At 39.5% G+C, this 21,026-nt stretch overlaps 1 protein-coding gene across 1 annotated transcript; it reads left to right on the top strand.

Annotated features, from left to right (window-relative positions):
* Positions 1-4,596: 4,596 nt before the first annotated feature.
* LOC117396740 (endothelial differentiation-related factor 1 homolog) lies at positions 4,597-15,976 on the top strand. The gene is made up of 5 exons (XM_033994890.3): positions 4,597-4,839; positions 5,546-5,597; positions 11,819-11,979; positions 13,883-13,976; positions 15,462-15,976. Exons 1-5 carry the CDS (start codon positions 4,762-4,764, stop codon positions 15,521-15,523), a joined length of 447 nt encoding a protein of 148 aa, XP_033850781.1. The 5' UTR covers positions 4,597-4,761; the 3' UTR covers positions 15,524-15,976.
* Positions 15,977-21,026: the final 5,050 nt, after the last annotated feature.

Genomic DNA, 21,026 nt, shown 5'->3' on the forward strand with positions numbered 1-21,026 from the left:
TCACTTGTAGGCAGAATACGAAACTCATTCACCCGTCTCACAGTTTCAGTGCAGCAAGGTGGCACATTATGTGCGAAGAAAGGGACGCTCTATATTCATAAAGGAAGCTTGGTCAGAAGGCTGTTCTATAATGTTAAGAAGACTAACATTATAGAACAGCCTGACCAAGCCTTCTGACCTTCTGTTGTACCTTTTCCTTTTGCAATCTAACCTGGAATATAGTCAATATGGAAAACCGGCATAAAAAGAACTAGTACGACCCAAACCAAAGTGGGACTCCAAGTGGAGGAGAATCTAATGCAGTTCTTACTGTTTTCATTTCAGATGAACACCAAGCCCCGGAGCTGGAACACCAAGCAGGCCTCCAAACGTTACAACCGCTGGCCAAAGCCTCTCCTTAGTGATGATGTGCAGTCTGAATTGGGCTGGTCTCCAGTCCGCACTCGCAGGAACAGCAACGCAGCCTCCGAGATGTCCTGTGCCTGGTAGCGACCTCTTACTGTCCTGAATAGTACACGAGCCAATTTCTGTACGGCCTCGAACAAACAACTTTGTTCAGCTATCCCTACAGAAAATGTTGGGCTTTAGCAGTTCCTGTCATTGGTGTTTTTGTAAACTAAAATAATTCTAACTTTCTAAAAATATATATATTAAAATTTAGAGTCTCCATTTATTTCCCTGTTTTACCCCCCATTACAGAATGTCCAGTTATGTAGCAATTCCCCACACAAGCGCAGGAGAATTAAAAGGACAAGCCGCCAAGCCAGTCGCCTCTTTACATCCAGGAACTCGACATGTGGTTGCTAGCTACCGCCCCCAAGAGGACAAAGGCCAAACTTGTAAGTGTCTGCTTGAGCTCACCAGCCACTTGGCCAGTAGGGGCCACTGTAGTTGTCTTTAAACCAAGACAGAACACTTCCAGACAGTCCTATGAAGTTAAATCAGAATTAAATGATCAACAGTGTCGAACATTGCACTTAAATCTAAAAGAGTAAGAACTGAGGGGAGGCCCATATCTGAAGATAGCAGCACATCATTTACCTCTCTTATAAGTGCAGTTTCAGTACTATGACCTGGGCGAAAACCTGACTGGAATTTCTCATAAACATTATGTATGGCAAGAAATGAGTTAAGCTGGTTCACTACTACCCTCTCCAAGACTTTAGATAAGAAGGGGAGATTGGAAATAAGCCTATAGTTAAGAACATTTAGGTCTAAAGTAGGTTTTTTAAGCAAGGGTTGTACCACAACAACCTTAAACGAATTTGGAACGAAACCAGATGAGGGAATTGTTAATAATGCTTAAAACGGTAGTGTCAATCTTAGAGAATGCTTCTTTAAGTAATCTTGTGGGAACAGGATCTGAAACACAGGTAGTAGATTTTGTCTTAATAACCAAGTCAGTTAAATCTGACTGGTTAATCAGAGAAAAGGCTACAAAAGACTGGCCTGGGGCAGCAGGACCTGAGGAAGTAATATTTTGAATGTTAGAGGATGGATGCTCTATGCTGGGTGCAGTATCTGAAATCTGATTTCTTATATTACTAATTTTCCTATTTAAATGATTCATAAAATCATCGCTGCAAGACTTAATAAAGGCTTAATAAAGGCTTCTTCTGCTTGTTTGTTAGTTTAGCTGTTGTATCAAAGAGAAATCGAGGGTTATCTTTATTTGTTTCTATAAGGGCTGAGTAATAGGCTTATCTAGCTGAAGACAGCACAGCATTATAGTTCAACACACTGTCTTTCCAAGCAAGATAGAAAACCTGTAGTTTGGTGCTTTTCCATTTTCGTTCAGATTTACTGCATGCTTGCCTAAATATATGTGTTGAACCATGGTGAGAATCTTTTAGAAACCACTTTTTTATTATTTTAATAGGTACAACGGTATCTGACGAGATAGGGATGCATGTAAATTATTATGTCATGCATTATTACAGCAATTCTCTGTGTTTTGTGTTAATATGAATGAGCCTTTCCTATTTGGGTACAGACCATCTCTTTTAAAGAACCCCGGTCTTTCACAAAAACTATCCCAATTATCAATGGCACACCATTTGATAGTCAGCGATTCAGAGAAAAGTCTTTGACTTCTAATAATAGAATCACCCAGTGATCTCTATTTATCGGCTGTGATAGCCAAGCTGCTTGTTCATGCCGGGTGCAGCAGGGCCGGCTGGGGAGGAGCGAGAAGCTCTAGAGTTCAGAGTATCTGCTATAACAGAGATCCCTTGTATACCATTACCAGGGGGATTAGAGGGGCCTATTATTTTCAAAATAAAGACTATCAATCCATTTCTCAGTCTCATTGCTATCTCTAAGGGTGGAGATGTGTTCTTCCAGTGAACATATTTTCTCTGTTAGAGTCTGGTTGATCTTACATGTTTCACAGATCAAATCATTGTTATATTCATTCCAACTAACTACAATAAACATCCTGCAAGACAAGCATTGCATGTTGTGTAGAGATCTGAAAATGTCAGTTATCAGTAGTCATAATTAAAATAAAAGCTAAATAAAATACAGAAGAAAGTAAATGTAGTCTTATAAACAGTACACCTGGTAATTTCCATTATGTAAATTGTATCCTTATTAAACAGTGTGCTGCATATCATTGTAGTATTAAACAGTGTGCTGCATATCATTGTAGTATTAAACAGTGTGCTGCATATCATTGTAGTAGTAAACAGTGTGCTGCATATCATTGTAGTATTAAACAGTGTGCTGCATATCATTGTAGTATTAAACAGTGTGCTGCATATCATTGTAGTAGTAAACAGTATGCTGCATATAATTGTAGTAGTAAACAGTATGCTGCATATCATTGTAGTATTAAAACAGTGTGCTGCATATCATTGTAGTATTAAACAGTGTGCTGCATATCATTGTAGTTTTAAACAGTGTGCTGCATATCATTGTAGTAGTAAACAGTGTGCTGCATATCATTGTAGTATTAAACAGTGTGCTGCATATCATTGTAGTATTAAAACAGTGTGCTGCATATCATTGTAGTATTAAACAGTGTGCTGCATATTATTATTATTTTCTTAGCGGACGCCATTATCTAGGGCGACTTACAGTTATTATAAAGTGTCACATTACAAAGTATCACATTACAGATAATAGCAGTTATAGAATATAATAAAGTCAGTAGTAATTAACAGCAAATTCAAATGAGACAAAATAAGAAATACAGTAAATAATTACTTTGAGAGCAATTACGACTAAGCGCAGTTAAACTTAAAAATATTTGCTTGTAAGAGTAAATTCCATTAAGAGCAAGTAGTAAGTACAATAAATGGATAATAACGATTTCAAATAAGAACAATTACAAAAAACGTGAACCTTTAAGACTAAAATCAAATACAAGATACAGAAAGTTTAACTATGATTGAGAGCAGCAGTAGAATACAGCAAAGTGTGGAGCAGTTAAATGTGAGTACAAGATGGTGTAAGTACTGATACAGTTGGGTGCCATATAGTCCAGTATAGTCGAGAGTTGTGATGTTTACAGATGCTGTCTGAACAGGTGTGTCTTGAGGAGGCGCCGGAAAGTGGTCAGGGACTGAGCAGTCCTGATATCCGTGGCTTCCACCACTGAGGGGCAAGGGTGGAGAAGGAGTGGGCTCTGGAAGTTTTCCCCTGGTCATACAGTGTTAAACAGTGGGCTGCATATCATTTTAGGAAAAAAAACCATAGTTGTCCATTCTTTCCCCCTAATGTGTGTGGTTTTAAAATAGGAATGTCTGTTGCCACATCCACATATTGTTACATAGCAAACACCTTTACAACTTGTCTATTGCAACCTGTTTGACCTTTTTTTTGGGGGGGGGGGGGGGGATTTCTGTATTACTGGATTCACACTCTGTGATGTTTACACATGTAGCTTTGGCTCCCATTTTTCCACAGGTAACACATAACATCAATGTAGACCAACCTGTGTATAATTTCTGACATTACATTATTCCAAATGAAGTAACAGACGGATTAAGCACATTATTCGTTTATTTAAGGGTTTAGTTAAGTAATTGAGAGCTCAGCTGGAATGAAAACCAGCAGATCCTGGTGTTGTGAGGACCGGGTTTGAGAAGCCCTGAAATACAATCTGAAAACCAGCAGACCCTGGTGTTGTGAGGACCGGGTTTGAGAAGCCCTGAAATACAATCTGAAAACCAGCAGACCCTGGTGTTGTGAGGACCGGGTTTGAGAAGCCCTGAAATACAATTTGAAAACCAGCAGATCCTGGTGTTGTGAGGACCGGGTTTGAGAAGCCCTGAAATACAATCTGAAAACCAGCAGACCCTGGTGTTGTGAGGACCGGGTTTGAAAAGCCCTGAAATACAATCTGTACCATGGGGGCATGTCTATTTTTTCTCTACATTGTATTACATTATTTACTTATATTTAAACTTACAAAGACATACAGCAATACTGGCACAACTTTGTAGGTGTTTTTTTTCCCCCACACATATTTGTTTTCCTTTTGTAGAGATTGTATAGCTTGTAGTCCGTATGTACACTGCGGCTGAGTTTCTGGTAGGTTCTAGTACTGCAATTATATCCACGCTATTAGTTCCTCCCCAAATGACGCATCAAACAAGACCCTCCCCTGAGGTAGTCTAGTAGTGTTAATGGAAAGTGTTTAAATAAAGCTAGATAGTAACGGCTGTGAGTGAGTATGTCACATTAGATACAGACACTTTTACAGATACATATTTACAATTGTAAGTGAATTAAAACCATACCATACCATACAATACAATGGCAGAAAGCGACTGGGATACTGTCACCGTCCTGAGGAAGAAGGGCCCGACCGCATCGCAGGCAAAATCCAAACAGGTAAACATGGGGGTATTGTGATTACAAATAAAGTAAGCACTGCTAGGAAACTGCACTTAGCTCGGTTTCAAGGTTTCAGTGGAGCTCGGGGATTCATTGAAGTGGGCCTCACGAATATTTGGGACGTGATTTTAACATGAAGTTACAATGCATTGTGTTGGTGCTATGTAAAGCACGGTGATTGTGTTATTGTATGTATCGGTTGAGATTACAGATTACTTTTTTTTTTGCAGATTAAATTAAAACTTTACTGATAACGAAAAACGACTAGCAGAAACTGCCAGTTATACAGTAATACAAGGCCTACGTGTGTGTGGCAATGCGGCGGCGTAAACTCCGTGGAATGTGTTGTAGAACTAAGCATGTGCGCGAAATGACTTTTTTTTTTTTCTTCAAAAATATCTTTGTACGCCATTGCAGATAGTGTTTTTTTTTAAAAGCAAACTATATATTTACGTTTATTTGGCTCATGTCCCTAATATTGCGTCATACACAGTCCGACTGAGTCTTTGCTTTGTTTTGATTGCAGTTTTAACGAAACAATCTCAAAATCCAAGGCCAAAACTACGGCCTGGAATATCTGACCTTAAAAATACACTTTTTAACACACCTACAATTAAATACGATTTCTAAACCAGACAAACGAAATCAGATTAACATGGATGTGCATGCGGACTCTTGTAATTCCCCTGTTCCTTTCTTTTAGGCAGTCGCGTCGGCACAGAGAAGAGGGGAAGAACTCGAAACAACAAAAAAATGTAAGTGCTGTAGTTGAAGGGGATCTGTTATTGTGTTTGTGTGTGTGTGTGTGTGGGGGGGGGGCTGCAGCCTTCCCATTACTGTACTTAATAACAGTGTTGAATTCACACCCTGCATTGCATCAAAATATGTAAAGTTATCGTGCACCAAAGGATTACTGAACAAAATAAAACTGAAAAGCTACCGAAAATTATACATTTAACGTAAAATACAACCTACCCAACAAATGTTTGCAAAACAAATTGGTCTGTCACAAAGCAGCCAAAATTAACAATTGGTTAATATTTTCACAACAAGTGTATTTAGACCAATAAAATATACATTGTGTACGGTTGACCGTGTCTTCATGGCAAACATCATTTTGGTGACAGAACTCAAGCTAGAGTAAGTGCTTAAAATAAAGCTGGTCTGGAGTGGAGATCCTGTCTGGTATTTGCAGCCTTACCCTTCTCAGATTCTTCTGCATATAGAACAGCCACATAGTAGTACTGGCTTTGCACATCTATCTTGTGTTGCGTCTGGTCAGTATTTATTCTGGTGTTGAATTGGATTTGTTTTTCAAATTTAACCTTTGGACTAGTCATTACATTTATATTGGTGTTTCCTGACAGTGACGGGATTGCATTATGCATTTCAATGCTAGAAACAGAAGCTTCCAGATCATTTGAGAGTGTTGTAAATTGCTCTGGTTAATACATTATTGCTTTGTAAAAACTGTTTTTAAGGGTGTAGTTTCACTAGGTAGTCATTACCAGAACTGAAAATACCATTGCTCCAGTATGACTACAGGCTACATTTTTATTAAGATTGTGTATCTGTTCATATTGTGTTTGTAAACATTTACTGTATGTTACCAATATCACTGGTGTGCATAATGCTACACAGTGTTTTATAAAATGGCTTGGATAAATTAAGTGCTGTGATTGGCTTAACAAGATCACATGGCTGTGCCGTAAGACAATTCTATGACATCATAGACCAACTTACTTACCTGATCTATTAATATTACTACACCTTAATAGTAAGGGGGGAGGGACCTGAAGTTTTGCACAGAACAGAAACAAAAAACAAAACAAAATTATTTATTACGTTCTGGAACGAAAATGATATTCAAGGTTTTGTTTATCGGCTAATAACTTTTTTTTCCGTTCCCTTTCAGCCTGTTTTCTGACTCCATTGTTTTCAAACATACAATAATTTGAAAAAAGCGCTCTTCCCATGGTCTCGCACCTCGGTGGTCAAGGACAAAGCATTACATCACAGCTAGCTAATGAAATTCAACATTACATTTAGCTTGCTTATAGGAGCAACCAGCAGCGAATCAAATCGCACTATATTTAATTTTCCTTCAGTTCAGGCTTCTCGCTCCACGTTACGTGATCGCTTAGAATAAACAGGTACTGTTAACTTACTAAGTTATGTACACAGAAAACAAGCTGTGAACGTGTGGCAAGTGAAGTGCTTTGTTAATAAACTGAGGTTTGCTAGTTATATTCCTGGATATTAAAAGTCAATACATTTTAGAGTTGCCTTGGGAAAACAGCTATTTTTATTATATAACGAATTTCTTTCGTTGTATTCTCAATCATTTAACAATTCATGATTTAATTGTTCAGTGTTTCACTTTCATTGTTATAGCCAAAAGATGTATGTAGAAGTTGCAACTGTTGAATTTGTTGCATGTCTTACTGTGAAACGTGCATACCGATGATAACAATGTTCCCCTTAATGCTTTAATAGTGTTCATACGTCGGGCTATAAATTGTTTGGTTGTTTCAAGCAACATTTATGTGTAGCTGCAGATGAGATGGCTGAGCAAGCATGTAAATCGGTGACAGCTAAAATGCAAGAAAGAAAGTTACCTGTTTTCTGTAAAGACAGAAGAACAAATGCAACAGACAACAGAAGTTTACCAACTTAGAGGCTTTTTTACAACATGCTGTTTGTTTCAGAATCGTGGAAATCGAAGCCTGGTTCATGCAGTACTTCTGTTACAGATGAATGCGATTACATCAGGTGCAGACAGCTGGCTGTGCAGCTTCACTATTTTCTGTACGGGACGCATCGTGTCACATCCCTTTTGACTGCACAAAGTGGTCGCTGCTGTTCGTATAAATATAATACTTAATACAAACTGCATTTGCGTAATTTGATAAATGTATATTTAAGTAGATGTGCTGAGTTTGAACCTCTATACAAGAGGATTAAAAAAAAAAATCAAAAGTGACGCCGTTGCTCCGTCCTCTCAACCAACAGAGAACCGAAAGAGATCATTTCAAACATTATTTAGAGAGATGTGGGTATGTGACTGTGAGTGGGAGATTTTAGGTATTTTACAATGACAAATGAAAGGTTTGACAATCTATTAAGGCTGTACGCCTTTCTCTGCAGGTACCTGGTGAGGGGCAACCCCTCTGTAAGCTACACCTGTATTTAGCCCGGCCCAACGTGGTTTACTGGGGCAGAACAGCGGGCAAACATGCCACATATGCCAATCGCTCAGCTTCTTATTTGCTTTATGTATCTATGTTGAATAAGTAGCCTTGCATTTAACGGGTTAAATCACGTTGGGCCGGGCTAAATACAGGTGTAGCTTGCAGAGTGGTTGCCCCTCGCCAGGTACCTGCAGAGAAATCGGCTGCCCAACATGATTTAACGTGATCACCTGTTCTGTCAAATTATACTGTGGATGCTTCACAAACAGAACTGTTATTGCAGTGTTTAAAAATGTAAAATCCATTTCATACAAAGTCTCCCAGCTTTCTTGAAGAGATTTGTTTCCCTCGTTTCTTTTGTATTTGTTATGCTCTCATTAGTATCTAAACCTAGTAGATACGGCATCCGTCAGTTCTGGCAGATTCTACTATACTTGCTGAAGCGGTTTTCTCCCACTGCTAATTTAAAAAAAGAAAAAAAAAAGCCACCTAGCTAACAATATCATCCCGAGGGCTACAGTTAAATGTAAAATGTCTTAAAATTGGAACTTTAGTGAAGACCGCATGTGTACATGAGTACATTAATTATTGTAGCTAGTAATTCATAGCCAGCCAGCATTTTTGTAAATAGCAACACATGTAATGTACAAAAAAATAAACATTTTATTTGTGTCATCGGTGTCGGTTTCAGGCGGGGCTTCATGGTCAGCAAGATAACACAGCTGAGACTGTTTTCCTCTGTCATCCTGTCTGGTGCTGTCAGTGTCAGTTTCTCCGCACACGGTACGGTAGTCACTCAGTAACGAGGTGCAAACAGGTGACTGATCGATCTGTATGAGTGTTTAAGAAGGTCCTTTGCAGCAAAATCAAATCTAAGCCATTTTTAGGGACCCCAACTGCTGTTGATTCCAACTTAGGCACTAGTTTCTAACTTGTTTAAATACTAATCTGGACTTTTGTACATTTAACATGCTTCAGAGTTGCTGCAACATCCGTGAATTGAAGAAACAAAAAGGGCCCAGTTTTTCACTGTGGAAATCTGGACAGTGGGAGAAACTGAGGCTCTGACAGAAATTTGCTCAGGCACCAAAATCCAAGCCGAACTTGACAAATAGTAAAATATATTCTTTTCTTAAATTACTTTGTTTAATGCCGACGGGACCATGCAGAATTGCGTAATCTGCATTATTCTCCTACTGTAGGCATTCAGTACTTATATTAATTAAAATAGTGACGTGCTCCCCCAGTGCTTTCTTCCACAGCAATATACAGACGTGCTCAAATTTGGAGGTACCCTTACAGCTCATTGAAATAATGCTTCATTCCTCCTGAAAAGTGATGAAATTAAAAGCTATTTTATCATGTATACTTGCATGCCTTTGGTATGTCATAGAATAAAGCAAAGAAACTGTGAAAAGAGATGAATTATTGCTTATTCTACAAAGATATTCTAAAATGGCCTGGACACATTTGTTGGTACCCCTTAGAAAAGATAATAAATAATTGGATTATAGTGATATTTCAAACTAATTAGTTTCTTTAATTAGTATCACACATGTCTCCAATCTTGTAACACTATGTAACACAATTTTTGTTCCTGGGTAGTAAGTGTTATTTCCTAATTGCTTATGCCTCAAAAGTATAGAAAATGGCTATTATTCCCCACAAACTTTGCTTTTGTGACCAGGACAGTGATATTTTGAAATTGACCTATTTCCAATGAGAAAACGGGCGAATTTGTGTCTTTTCATTCACATAAAGTCAGAAAAAAACAACATATGAATCCAAATTAACATGTATTTATACTAAAGTAATACAAAAATGACTACAAAAGATTTAGAAGTGAGTAGTTTTTCGAGATTTACGATTATACTGTAAATCACTTTCACGAATCAGCCCCCAAATGTAGTCTCCCATCATGTTCTCGTTATAATGTCCTTGGTAGCGGCGTTCAAAGTCCAGTATATCCTGGTGGAAGCGCTCGCCTTGCTCCTCCGAGTACGCTCCCATGTTCTCCTTGAATTTATCAAGATGAGCATCAAGGATATGGACTTTGAGGGACATCCTACAGCCCATTGTGCCGTAGTTCTTCACCAGAGTCTCAACCAGCTCCACATAGTTTTCAGCCTTGTGATTGCCCAGGAAGCCCCGAACCACTGCGACAAAGCTGTTCCAAGCCGCTTTCTCCTTACTAGTGAGCTTCTTGGGGAATTCATTGCACTCCAGGATCTTCTTTATCTGTGGTCCGACGAAGACACCGGCTTTGATCTTTGCCTCAGACAGCTTAGGGAAGAAGTCTTGAAGGCACTTGAAGGCTGCCGACTCCTTATCTAGAGCTCTGACAAATTGTTTCATAAGGCCCAATTTGATGTGCAGTGGTGGCATCAGCACCTTCCGGGGGTCCACCAGTGGCTCCCACTGGACGTTGTTCCTCCCCACAGAGAACTCGGTCCGCTGTGGCCAGTCCCGCCTGTGGTAGTGCGCCTTGATGTCCCTGCTGTCCCAAAGGCAAAGATAGCAGGGAAACTTGGTAAAACCACCTTGGAGACCCATCAGGAATGCCACCATTTTGAAGTCTCCTATGACCTTGATGCCATCTCAGAAAAATGCAGATATGTATCCACTTAGGCAGCTGGAACTAAACTGAACTGGTGGGCTTAAGGCCCCTGTATTTATACTACTATTTATATTACTGGAAAGTTCTAGAAAGTTCTAGAAGTTACTCCAAGTTTACTCAGCACTGAATCTATCTGGAATGTTCTGGAAAATAGGTAAATTTCAAAATATCACTGTCCTGGTCACAAAAGCAAAGTTTGTGGGGAATAATAGCCATTTTCTATACTTTTGAGGCATAAGCAATTGGGAAATAACACTTACTACCCAGGAACCAAAAAAAAATAAATAATTGTTACACGGTGTAATCAGTCATTCAGCCTATTTAAAGAGAAAAGTAGTCACTGTGCTGTTTGGTATCATTGTGTGCACCACACTGAACATGGACCAGAGAAAGCAAAGGAGAGAGTTGTCTGAGGAGATCAGAAAGAAAATAATAGACAGGCATGGTAAAGGTAAAGGCTACAAGACCATCTCCAAGCAGCTTGATGTTCCTGTGACAAGAGTTGCAATTATTATTAAGAAGTTTAAGGTCCATGGAACTGTAGCCAACCTCCCTTTTCATTTGTTTTCTTATTTACAATATTATGTTGAATAAAAAATCAAAAGCAAAGTCTGATTTCTATTAAATATGGAATAAACAATGGTGGATGCCAATTACTTTTGTCAGTTTCAAGTTATTTCAGAGAAAATTGTGCATTCTTCGTTTTTTGTGGAGGGGTACCAACAAATTTGAGCTGTATAGCAATCTAAAACATGCTATATTAAAAACCGGAGCAATACATCAATAGCTGCCATCTTTCAGTATGCCTTGCGGGATATTGTAAACATCTGGTTCACACACGATATAAACGAGCCAAGTGCACTTAAACTGCGTTGTGAACACAAACGGACTTGGTCCTGAAAAAAATTTTTTGGTCCTTTTCCATTTAACTTTAGTTTGCATCCAAATGAACTCGTCCCTTTGCTCGCAGTGTGAACAGCAAGCACACTGATACATTGTTTCAACCGAAACGATCCAGACTGAGTCAGTTTGAAACTGACCCAGTGTGAATGCACTCTGAAAGGTGCTGAGAATTCCTGCAAAGTAATAGCATGAGGGGACTCCTAACCGCTGTTACATGAAGGATTTGCTATTTATATGTGTAATTTAAAATTACTTCTATGTTTAGGGTCTGCAGGACAAAACAAACAGCATCTGGTGACCAAAAACACAGCCAAGCTGGACCGGGAAACGGAGGAGCTTCACCATCAGAGGGTCCCATTAGAGGTGGGCAAAGTCATTCAGCAAGGAAGACAGAACAAAGGGATGACTCAGAAAGACCTGGCCACTGTGAGTATACGGCAGTTTTTTTGTTTGTTTTAAGATCCCTCACTAACATTTCAGGGATCGAAATTAACACCCGTCAAACGCGGGTTAATTTGGTCTGTGGCGCGTAAATTTCACATACTTCTATGCCACAGTGGCAGGTATGTTTTTGTATACTTTGAATGCCAGCAGCTCTGTGTCAGTGGTGTGAATTTGCGACAGACCGCTGTACCTTTTAATAAAAAGAAGCTGTTGGCTAAAACAACAAACTTGAAAAAATATGTCCCCACAATAAGCAGCACAACTTTTACTTTCGAATGGTCACGTATGAAAGTGATGTTGCTGACAACCAAACAAAAGAGAAGGAGGTGGTGCTTGCGCTGTGAAGTGATAGGACTAGTTTTTCATACAGTCCATCAGCATCTCTCTGTCATTTAAGAATTGAGGTTAGTTTGATATTTACTTAATTAAATCTAAAAGGATTTCTATAAACAGCTTCTGTTAAAGATAGTATAAATATTATCGTATGTCATTCTTTGTAAATCGCTGTTAATGAGAACTTGTAAATGCTTACTGCTAAATTAGCTGAAGCATTATTTACATGTGTTTTTCTGATTTTGATTTACAATAGTCAAATATGTAAATATGTGTGGAAAATATTTTGCTGGATAACCGATCAAGAAAATAACTTACGTTTTCAGTGTCTGTGTGTGAAGGGCATAGCAGGCAGCTGGTCAGATTGAGTGCTGCAGGAAACTTAGGTTCAAACACGTCGTGGCCTGCACTGCCTTTCTCTCTGTGATTTACTTTACAAATAAAACTGCTGCCACAGAAAAGCAAAAACAGTTCAGAAACGCTAGCAATAAAAATGTGCATTATAAATATCATATGGGAGATACTGAAATTGAAGAAGGAATCTATGAAAAAGACCTAGGAGTCTTCAGAAATGTCTTCATCTAGACAATGTGGGGAAGCTATAAAAAAGGCCAACAAGATGCTAGGTAATGTTAAAACTTTACAATGCATTAGTAAGACCTCATCTAGAATATTGTGTTCAGTTTTGGTCACCTCGTTACAAAAAGGATATTGCTGCTCTAGAAAGAGTGCAAAGAGCGACCAGAATTGTCCCGAGTTTAACAAGCATGTCGTATGCAGACAGGCTAAAAGAATTTAATCTGTTCAGTCTTGAACAAAGAAGACTACGCGGCGATCTGATTCAAGCATTCAAAATTCTAAAAGGTATTGACAATGTCGACCCAGAGGACCTTATCGACATGAAAAAAGAAACAAGGCCAAGGGTCACAAATGGAGAGTAGATAAAGGGCCATTCAGAGCAGAAAATAGGAGGCACTTTTTTACACAGAGAATTGTGAGGGTCTGGAACCAACTCTCCATTAATTTTGTTGAAACTGACACCCTGGGATCCTTCAAGAAGCTGCTTGATGAGATTCTGGAATCAATAAGCTACGAACAACCAAACGAGCAAGATGGGCTGAATGGCCTCCTCTCATTTGTAAACTTTCTTATGTTCTTATATGTATGATTCTTCCAGAAAGGTGACTGTGCAGTTTGTGGGCATGCAGTCTGTGGAGAGGGCAGATTCCCAACACTCAGAAGCTATATCTTCACTCATGAGGCAGATTGTTTCAGACCCTGTTGAGACTGCTCATAAATGTTGCTAGTGCATGGAAAAGTTAATTTCAAACCATGTGTTTTGTAGGGTGCACAATGTTACAACTTTTAACAATATTTTGATAATAAGACCTCTTGTCATAAGAACTTAAGTAGGCTTTGTTTGATTTACAGGTGTGGTTGATGTGCTTTTATCAGTAAACTTAAAATCAATTTAAAGATTAACGAGCACTGAACATATTTTAATCAAATTGTGTTTTGTAGTAACCTGTGTTTTTGTTTTCTTTGTTGATAGAAAGTCAATGAAAAGCCCCAGATCATTGCAGATTATGAATGTGGGCGAGCCATTCCCAACAATCAGGTCATGGGCAAGATTGAGAGAGCCCTTGGTGAGTAACTGTCAATAAGCATCTCTGTCTTATGCTGGTTTTATGAATTTCTTTTGCGTCTAGTACTTAGTTTCACTTGAAACAGAGACACGCGTCCATGTTGGATTACCTGAGTGGATCCTTTGTGCATTTTTGAACTACATCCTGGAAATAAAATTCCAGCCATCAAAGTGCAACTTAAAACAAAACTTATTTTCAAAACACTGCAGGAATCAAGATTTACCTGCTCACTGCAACATAAGTGACCTGTCATTCAAATACTTCCACCTTATTGCTGGAGGAGATCGACACTTGCGTTGGCTGTTTTTCAGATTTTGTTATTTTACTAATTTTTACAATACAATAACGTAACCTAAAAAATGTATGAATAAATAACCTACGCAAAATGCCAGAACGACAGTTCGGGTTGACTTGGTTTTTGGTTAGGAACAGGGCACAAGGCAACCAAACACTGGTTCTGGCCTCGGTTCACAACTAGCGTGGTATTTAATTAACTGTATACAGTTACCGTTGCTGTGTCATTTTACGAAATTAAAAAAATTATATTTTAGACATCTTTTAAAAAACAATCATTAAACATGTGTAACTCTGGTAGGCATTCATCCCAGATGACACTGCTCCATGTGATGCCAGGCAGACTGTATCAAAGCAATCTGAGCAGCTACTCGGGGCAACTCTTAAATGAGAATAGGGGCACCTGACTGGAAACAATTAAGACAGTAATTCCAAAAATGAAAACAATACCACCAAGTCTTGGGATAGATCTGAGTTGCCTGAAGCACTTCATAATGCTGAAAAAAGTACTGATAGTTATTTCAGGTGATCTGGAAAGATCAGAAAAAGCAAGGACCAGTACATCTGGCTGGCGAGTATATATTTGGGCAGGGGTTAATTTGTAAACAAAAAGGTACCGGATCTTAATTCAGGAGAGGGATAGCATTTGTGTTTATATATTTAATGTACTGACCTTGATTTACAGTAGTTCATGTATACAATTCATGTTATCTGCTTGTGGATTGGTTTTGGCGCCCTGTTGGTGTCGGTAGCTGCATGCTGACTTTTGCCTAGCTGTCTTTTATTTATTTTATTTTATTTTTTTATATGAAATGTATGATACATTTTCTTGAAATGTATTTGCTTACGATTGTAAGTCGCCCTGGATAAGGGCGTCTGCTAAGAAATAAATAATAATAATATGGCTCATCTTTTGGAAATCGTTTACAAAAAGGTACCGGGTCTTGGATCTGGTGCGTTCCGGCACAAATGAACCTCTGTATTTGGGGTTTAGTATACTTGTCTCATACAGCCTACAAACAACATTTTAGAAGAACTGTCTTGCTTGTTCATTTGAAAGTTATTGAGCAGGTTTGTGTAGGAAAGCTATACATGTTTTTGACTATAGCTTTGTGTGTTTTTCTCAGGGATTTGGTTTCCATACAGTGTTAGTGTTGTGCTGATGTCACAGTTTTGACTTCTATTTTCCAGGCCTGAAGCTTCGTGGGAAGGAGGTTGGGCTTCCCCTCGAGGCGGGACCAAAAAAGAAATGAACACAAAGCCTCGAAGTCGGCTCCCGTTTCCAGGGGGGCTGATCTCGTCTGGTTTTACCTATTGAAAACCAGAATCTCCATTGCCAAGCTGAATATTGGAGGGTCTCAGACTTGCTTTAAAAAAAATACTATCTTCCATGGCTGTGATGTAAAATATGGGTGTTGGTATGGTGTGGGCGATCGGAGGATGATGTGTTCTCTTTAATTTGTGGCTGAAGTCTGTATTCCAGGATTTTATCATGGCCGTTTTGACTGAGTGCAAATCTTCTTTTTTTTTTTTTTTTTTTTTTTTTTTTTTTTAAAAGAATAATTTAAGTTGCCTCCATTTTAGCTGTGCTTTATAGTCTCTCGTTTCTTTGAATCGTGGGGATACTTGTTCACTTCAGCTGGGGACAATTCCAAGTACATTTGTTTGTTTTGGAGAAATAAAAATTGGAACCTTTTAGCATTTCATGTCTGTGTTTATGTGGCTTATTTGATGCATCTCCAATACACAAATGATACGTTTTATTAACCTGCACTATGTAAGGTATTTCACAGGCTAAATTCATGCTTGGCATATTGCCCTTTGTGATTGATTGAAATATTTTAATAGGCCAGTGCTTTAACATGTGTTAATACCTAGTTGGCACAATGTTGTGTTGGTATTTAATAGTGGAAAATACAGTAAGTATAATAAGCTTTAAAAAGAGTGTAATGCTTCGCTCCAAGTGCTTGATCACATCACTGCCCAAGTGTATTGCAAAGGCATCTTCATTCAGCAGACAGTATTAAAATGAGAAATTCTGAATTATGCACAGGAATACACACACCGCTGTGAGCGTCTCTTTTTGTGTCTGTTGGCATTCCTCCTGGATGGAGCACTGGGTAAATCAGCCAAATACCTCCTGCATGGAGCACTGGGTAAATCACCCAGTCCTCCTGGATGGAGCACTGGGTAAATCAGCCATTCCTCCTGGATGGAGCACTGGGTAAATCAGCCAGTCCTCCTGGATGGAGCACTGGGTAAATCAGCCATTCCTCCTGGATGGAGCACTGGGTAAATCAGCTTCTTATTTTTACACCCACTCTTTGTTTTTGGCTTTGTGATCGAACGTACCGGTACGTTTGCTGCCCTCTGGTCCCCAGGGAGTATGAACGTACCAGTATGTGATGCAACTTTAAACTTGAATTACTGAGCCTACAAAACCCCTGATCACATAATATTCTAACAGTAGGTTTCTGTAATACCTTTTATTGGTCTCTTGCGGCCTCTGCCAGATATTGACTGAATTACATACAATAAACCCAGTCACAAAATTATCAACAATGTCTATAAACTGTCAAAAATTGCTCAGTGAGAAAGAAATATTAGAAATAATACTGAATTCAGATTCTGATATAAATTCAAACACATACAATTCTTCCACTGAATCGGATGTCAATAAGAGTGTCAGTGAAGAGATAAGTGAAAATGATTTACCATCAACATCAAGTGACAGGCGTCCAGCGACGAGATGGCGCAAAACTCAGGGAACCTGGAATCCTGGGGACTTCACTCCAAAGAAATTCAGGTTTGATTCGTCACAGTCTGGCCTGAACAAAGATATTCTCTGCCTGCTGACCCAAGCGAGGCGGATTGCTTAAAATTGTTGTTTGATGAAGAGACTGTGTCATATATTACAGACGAGACGAATAAGTTTGCCAGGAAACAGAGAGAGAACACTCAGCTGGGTGTCAAGTCAAAGCTCCGTAAGTGGGTGGACACAACAATGTTTGAAATGTACATCTTTCTGGCTACCGTTCTGCTCATGGGTTTGATCCGAAAAAAATCCTTGAAAGAGTACTGGTCCACTGATCCTGTTATGGCAACTCCTTTCTTCTCTACCCTTTTCTCTCTTGATCGCTTCTTTCTGCTCCTAAGGGCTCTTCATTTCTCTGATAAGAACACAGCACAGATCGTAGACCCCCTGAACAAAATCAGAAAAATTGTAACTGACCTCCAAGAAAAGTTTACTCGAGTTTTCTACCCTTTCCAAGATGCGCATTGATGAGTCGCTTATGCTGTGGAAGGGAAGACTCTCATTCAAGCAGTACATTCCCTCAAAGTGACGTTGTTTCTGCATCAAATTGTTCATCATCTGCGATGTGAAGACCGGGTACATTATGAATTTTGTTGTTTATACTGGTGGCACTACTGATATTCTTCATGACACAGATATTGGTGCATCCGGCTCTGTTGTCCTTAAGTCTCATGAAGCCTTACCTGGGCAAAGGCCACATTGTCTACACAGATAATTAGTATAACAGCCCAGCCCTATTTGAGTGTCTGTACAGCCAAGACACAGGTGCGTGTGGCACCGTGCGATCCAACAGAAAAAGAATGCCCTAGTTCAAAACAAAATTAGAAAAAGGCGAAGTCCAGTTTTTACACACAGACAAGTTGCTGGCTGCGAAGTGGCATCACAAATAGATGTATCCTCATATCCTCATCTCTGTGCATAGGCCTGTGATGAAAGTGACCAACAAAGTTAATCACGCCACTGGGGATAACAAGGTGAAACCAGAGTGTGTGCTGGAGTTCAACCTGAAAATGGGCTCGGTGGACATGCAAATTAGTTTTGTCGATTGTGCAAGGAAGTCTTTCAAGTGGTACAAAAAGTTATTCTTCATCCTCCACAAAAAAACTGTCACTTTCAGCAAGTTCAGACAAAGCCTCTCTCACTCCCTCCGCCCCCACCACCTGTTTCCCCGGATATGAATTATTTGTGTCTCTTGCTCTCGCTGTTAGGACGTGTCGTTGTGGTTGTTCCATCCCGTTGTTTATTGTTTTTGTTTATTGCCTTATTGTTTTTTAGTAAAAACCTTTCCCTATGACAAAATAAAAATTAATATTTATTTGTTTTATTTATTTACGGTAAAAATGATTTGTTTACATCTTTTCATAGCAATGTAAATAAACTGCTAATAAGCCTACTAACAAAATGTGTCGAGATCTGTCTATGTGATGTGTGTAAATAGTTATTTAATGAACTGTAATCAATACATTTCTCTCTTGTCTGTATTTCGTCAGCATTCATTACATACATACTGAACAAAGATATAGCTTTCATCGTGTTTGTACGCTGTACTCGTAATAATCAAGCGCGTGCAGAAGACACAAAGAAAACTCACTCCTGTAGGGCCGGCAGGGCATTTTAGAACTCACTACTCAAAGGGTTAATTAGCTCCCTGTTATTATTTTGTGGATGAACCCAGAATGATTTGCTCAATATAATAGTTAGTCAGTTTAATATTGGGGCTGTCAAGCGATTACAAAAAAAAAAAAAAATCTCCAAAGAATTAACGTGTTCATCACAAGTTAACTGCGATTAATTGACAGCCCTGTTTAATATGGATACTTTATTAGACTTGCAAAACAGCATGCAATACAAAAAAGGTATTGCCAATTTTGGAGACAGTGTAACAGTCTTCTTTTCCTCTGGTCTAACAAGAGAGCCCTTTTATACCTAACCTGAGGTTACATTATTCTTTAAGAATTCTTTCTTTTTGTAACTGTTCTCCAGTGCAGCTTGCCATCCTCCCATAACTTTTCTCTTGGTCCTTCTAATTTTCTAAGATAAACACTCATGATTCATGCATCTGACACACGCACCCTGCTAATAAGATATATTCAAACAAAAGATTGCATGACACAGATATTGGTACAGAAGATTGCAAGACACTGACAACTTCCATTTCTCATGCTGAAATAAGAAATTTGTCCTTCACGGTACCTTTCTACAAGCCTGCCTACATTGAGTTAAAGAAATCACACAGACAAAGCATAGCAACATAGAAGATAGAAAAGCAATACAAAAACAACTCCTCTGGACAGCGTGTCAGGACAGTGTGTCAGGACAGCGTTCCAGCACAGTGTGTCAGGACAGCGTGTCAGGACAGTGTTTCAGCGCAGTGTGTCAGGACAGTGTTTCAGCGCAGCGTGTCAGGACAGCGTTTCAGCGCAGTGTGTCAGGACAGCGTGTCAGGACAGTGTGTCAGGACAGCGAGTCAGGACAGTGTGTCAGGACAGTGTTTCATCGCAATGTGTCAGGACAATGTGTCAGGACAGCGAGTCAGGACAGTGTTTCAGGACAGTGTTTCAGTGCAGCATGTCAGGACAGTGTTTCAGCGCAGCGTGTCAGGACAGTGTGTCAGGACAGTGTTTCAGTGCACTGTGTCAGGACAGTGTTTCAGGACAGTGTTTCAGTGCAGCATGTCAGGACAGTGTTTCAGCGCAGCGTGTCAGGACAGTGTTTTAGCGTAGCGTGTCAGGACAGCGTGTCAGGACAGCGTGTCAGGACAGCGTTTCAGGACAGCGAGTCAGGACGGTGTTTCAGTGCACTGTGTCAGGACAGTGTTTCAGTGCAGCATGTCAGGACAGTGTTTCAGCGCAGCGTGTCAGGACAGTGTTTTAGCGCAGCGTGTCAGGACAGCGTGTCAGGACAGCGTGTCAGGACAGCGTGTCAGGACAGTGTGTCAGGACAGTGTTTCAGCGCAGCGTGTCAGGACAGCGTTTCAGCGCAGTGTGTCAGGACAGCGAGTCAGGACGGTGTGTCAGGAAAGTGTTTCAGGACAGTGTTTCAGTGCACTGTGTCAGGACAGTGTTTCAGGACAGTGTTTCAGGACAGTGTTTCAGTGCACTGTGTCAGGACAGTGTTTCAGCGCAGCATGTCAGGACAGCGAGTCAAGGCTCCAGGGCTGCAGAGATAATGCAGCAACAAATAAACCAACGAGAAGAGCGATTCCAGCCTCGGAAATGTGAAACAGTTCATCATTAAACAGTTTGAGATACTCAGTAATGTATTATAATTTTTTTTTAATCTGTGATCTTGCTTTTGTGCATTTTCATTTACAGTGCCTATAGAAAGTCTAACCCCCTTGAACTTTTTTCACATTTTGTTGTGTCAGTGCCTCAGAGTTTCATTAATTTAAATGAGGATTTTTTTCCACTTACCTACACATCATACTCCACACTGTTAAGGGGAAAAAAGTTTTTATTGAAAAAAAAATTAAATATTAAAAATACAAAACTGAAAGATCATAATTGGATAAGTCTCCACCCCCCCTGAGTTAATACTTGGTGGAAGCACCTTTGGCAGCAGTTACAGCTGCTGTGAGTCTGTTGGGATGGGTCTCTACCAAATTTGCACACCCAGATTTGTCAATATTTTACCATTCTTCTTTAGAAAACTGTTGAAGCTCTGTCAAGTTCCTTGGGGAGCGTTGATGGACAGCAATCTTCAAGTCATGCCACAAATTTTCGATTAGATTTAGGTCGGGGCTCTGACTGGGCCACTCAAGGACATTTAACTTTTTGTTCCTTAGCTGTAGCTTAGGCTGATATTTGGGGAAGGGGTTATTGAATGATTGCTCTGTCATTGGGATTATTGAATGATTGCTCATTAGATCACTTCCTCGTATGCTATATAAATCTCAGGTAACCTCACCTGGTGCTGTCCCAATCCCAGTGGTAACCCTACAA

The sequence above is a fragment of the Acipenser ruthenus genome, chromosome 31, assembly GCF_902713425.1.
Source record: "Acipenser ruthenus chromosome 31, fAciRut3.2 maternal haplotype, whole genome shotgun sequence".
NCBI lineage: Eukaryota > Metazoa > Chordata > Actinopteri > Acipenseriformes > Acipenseridae > Acipenser > Acipenser ruthenus.